The following is a 3000-nucleotide window of genomic DNA, read 5'->3' on the forward strand; positions in this document are numbered from 1 at the left end:
GGCTTCCCAAGTAGCTGGGACCACAGAAGTGTGCCACCATGCCCGGCTAATTCTGTTCATTTTTTGCAGAGATGGGGTCTTGCTATGTTGCCCCAGCTGGTCTCGAACTTCTGGGCTCAAGTGATCTTCCTGCCTCGGCCTCCTAAGTGTAGGGATTACAAGTGTGGGCCACCATGCCTGGCTGATTTCTTTTTTTCTTTCTCAATCATTTCAAGTAAGGTGCCTGGGACACTTGGTTCAATAATGAAAACAAGGCAAGGGCTTGAAATCCATAGAGAACTTAGCACCATACTAAACCACCCTCTCATTTCCTGGACAAGTGGGCCCCCAAAAAGGGGCTGTGGTTGGACTGGTGCAATTACAGTTTAAAAAAATAACTCAAAAAATGTGCTACATGTTGATGTCAACAAAAAAAGTAACAGTAACAGCTAACACTTATATGAGGCCATCTAATAAAAGCAATTTATTTACTCCTCACAATTACCCTATGAAGAATATAATTACAGAGGAAACAGAGGCACACAGAGAGGTTACATGAGAAGCCAAGATCGCATAGTTATTAGGTGGTAGAACCAGAATTAGAACCCAGAGGTTTAATGCTAGCAAACACAGCTTAATTCCTCATCATACTGCTTCTCAACATCGTGTATTAAGAAAGACCTGCTTCTTATGAAAGCAGGAGCTGGATGACATCCTGGGGCCAATATAATTGGAGAACCCATTTGGGAAAAAGGCTCTAACCAGCTGTACAGTGACAGTGAGCTCTGGAAGAACTGGGAGGGTGGGGCTGAGGCGGGATGGGCCTGAGCACAGTTGACCTAACTAGAAATTACTTCAGCATCTAACTTTCTAATGCTCCGCCCCGCCGTCTTTGCCCGCTCCAGTTTCAAACCCTCCCTCCCTATTTCCTAGATCTCAACCCCTGAGACTACCTTGATCTCGCCCCGTGCATTTAAATTTTCCTTCTCCGAGGCTGGGACACTCGGCCCTTTCCCTTTCTAATAGCTTCTGGATCATTCCTCACCCTGCCCCCATGCACACCTCCCTTACTCTGAGCAATCCCTGGCTCGTCCCGGGCTCAGCTCCTTTTCACTTCCCTCACAAGGCGGACTCACGCACGCACTCTCCTTGCCCAAAGTGCACATCACGGAGCAGAGGAGGATTGCAGAGATGCCCAGAGACGGGCCTTTACCGACCCCTCCATTCTCACCTGCTTCCACTCTGACCTCCACATGAATTCCCCGACCACGCATACTGCGCGTGCGCCGCACGGCTCCTCTTCTGCCCCGCCCCCTTTCCAAGATCCACGCTTTCTATTGGTAAGGAAGGGCGCTGTGAGTTCTGGGAAGGGTGGCTTGGAACCTTACCCCGGTTCCGCGGCCCTTTGCAGCGGAACTACAACTCCCAAAAGGCTATGCAGCGGCTGGCTCGCGGAGGAAAGCGTTTTCTCTTTGGTAATCACCGCAAGCGTGTTGCCGCAAAGCCTTTAGGGGGCTGTAGTTTCCTGGAGATAAATGCACGTGCCTGTCCTGCACAGAGGTAAAGACTGCCGGAAGGTGAGCCTTAGGGCTCTGGGAAAGAGGAGGTGGGCGTCCAGCTGGTGCCAAAAATTAGCAGGCGCAAGTTTATAGCTGATGAAAGAAGACAGGTGAAACTCTGGAGGAAGTCGTGGTGAAAAAACGAAGGGCCATCTTCCTTCCCAAGCCCTGTCTGGAAACGTCCTCAGAGTTACGAGACATTGATTACCAGACCCAGAGAGAACCATCTGTGCTGGAAAACTGAGGCCAACAGAGAGGAACGAATTCGTTTGGGGTCATGCACCGAGTGAGAAAAGGGGCTCTGCTTGGACTCCAGATCCCATGGACGTGATTTTAAAGAAACGTTTTATTTGGAAAAGTTGCGAGAATGGTGCAAAAGAACGGACGTTTATCTTTGGCTCAGGTTCATATATTGTTAACAATTTGCTTCATTTGCTTTATCATTTGTTTCTTACCTCTCCCTTCCACCTCTCTGCTGCCACGCTGCCGCCCCACCGCAGTGTGCGTGTGTGGTTTTTTCAATTTTATTTATTTATTTAAGATAGAGTTTTGCTCTCGTTGCCCAGGCTGGAGTGCAATCGCACAATCTCGGCTCACTGCAACCTCTGCCTCCCGGGTTCACGCGATTCTCCTGCCTCTGCCTCCCGAGTAGCTGGAATTACAGGCGTGCACCACCACGCCTGGCTAATTTTTGGTAATTTGAGAGGGCTCACATGATTCTTCCACCTCAGCCACCCTGCATCTGGCTGCACAGTGATTCTTAGACTTAAAAAATTATCTTAGGCCAGGTTGCAGTGGCTCATGCCTGCAATCCCAGCACTTTGGGAGGCCGAAACGGGTGGATCGTTTTAGGTCAGGAGTTCGAGACCAGCCTGGCCAACATGGTGAAATCCTGTATCTGCTAAAAATACAAAAATTAGACTGGCACGGTGGCTTGCGCCTACAATTCCAGCTATTCTGAAGGCCGAGGCAAGAGAATCACTTGAACCCGGGAGGTGGAGGTTGCGGTGAGCTAAGACCATACCACTGCACTCTAGCCTGGGTGAGAGAGCAAGGCTCCGTCTCAAAAAAACCAAAAAACTGCCAGGTATGGTGGCTTGTATCTGTGCTCCCAGCTACTGGGGAGGCTGAGGTGGAAGGATCGCTTGACCCAGCAGGGGGAAGTTGCAGTGAGCTGAGATTGCACCACCACACTCCAGCCTGGGCAACAGAGCCAGACTCTGTCTAAAAATAGACTCCGTCTAAAAATATGTATATATTGATCTTGTGCGGTGGCTCACGCCTGTCATCCCAGCACTTTGGGAGGCCAAGGCCAGCGGATCACCTGAGGTCGGGAGTTTGAGACCAGCCTGACTAACATGGAGAAACCCCATCTCTATTAAAACAAATACAAAATTAGCTGGGTGTGGTGGTGCATGCCTGTAATCCCAGCTACTCAGGAGGCTGAGGCAGGAGAATCACT

The 3000-nt window shown here is 50.0% G+C and overlaps 2 protein-coding genes across 3 annotated transcripts in view; both read right to left on the bottom strand.

The window, feature by feature from the left end:
- The window catches only part of PHB (prohibitin), a 13881-nt gene extending 12570 nt beyond the window's left edge, over positions 1–1311 (bottom strand). The window contains exon 1 of one of the 2 annotated variants that reach the window (XM_017540086.2): positions 1211–1311. The gene's annotated coding sequence lies outside the window, so the exon portion shown is untranslated. The other variant, XM_017540087.2, reaches the window with a different exon arrangement.
- A 101-nt stretch (positions 1312–1412) lies between these two features.
- The window catches only part of LOC108312236 (B-cell receptor-associated protein 31-like), a 14496-nt gene continuing 12908 nt past the window's right edge, over positions 1413–3000 (bottom strand). The window contains 1 exon segment of the mRNA XM_037742535.1: positions 1413–1529. Coding sequence (XP_037598463.1) covers positions 1413–1529 — 117 coding nt within the window.

This window comes from Cebus imitator, unplaced genomic scaffold, assembly GCF_001604975.1.
Source record: "Cebus imitator isolate Cc_AM_T3 unplaced genomic scaffold, Cebus_imitator-1.0 Scaffold123, whole genome shotgun sequence".
Lineage (NCBI taxonomy): Eukaryota > Metazoa > Chordata > Mammalia > Primates > Cebidae > Cebus > Cebus imitator.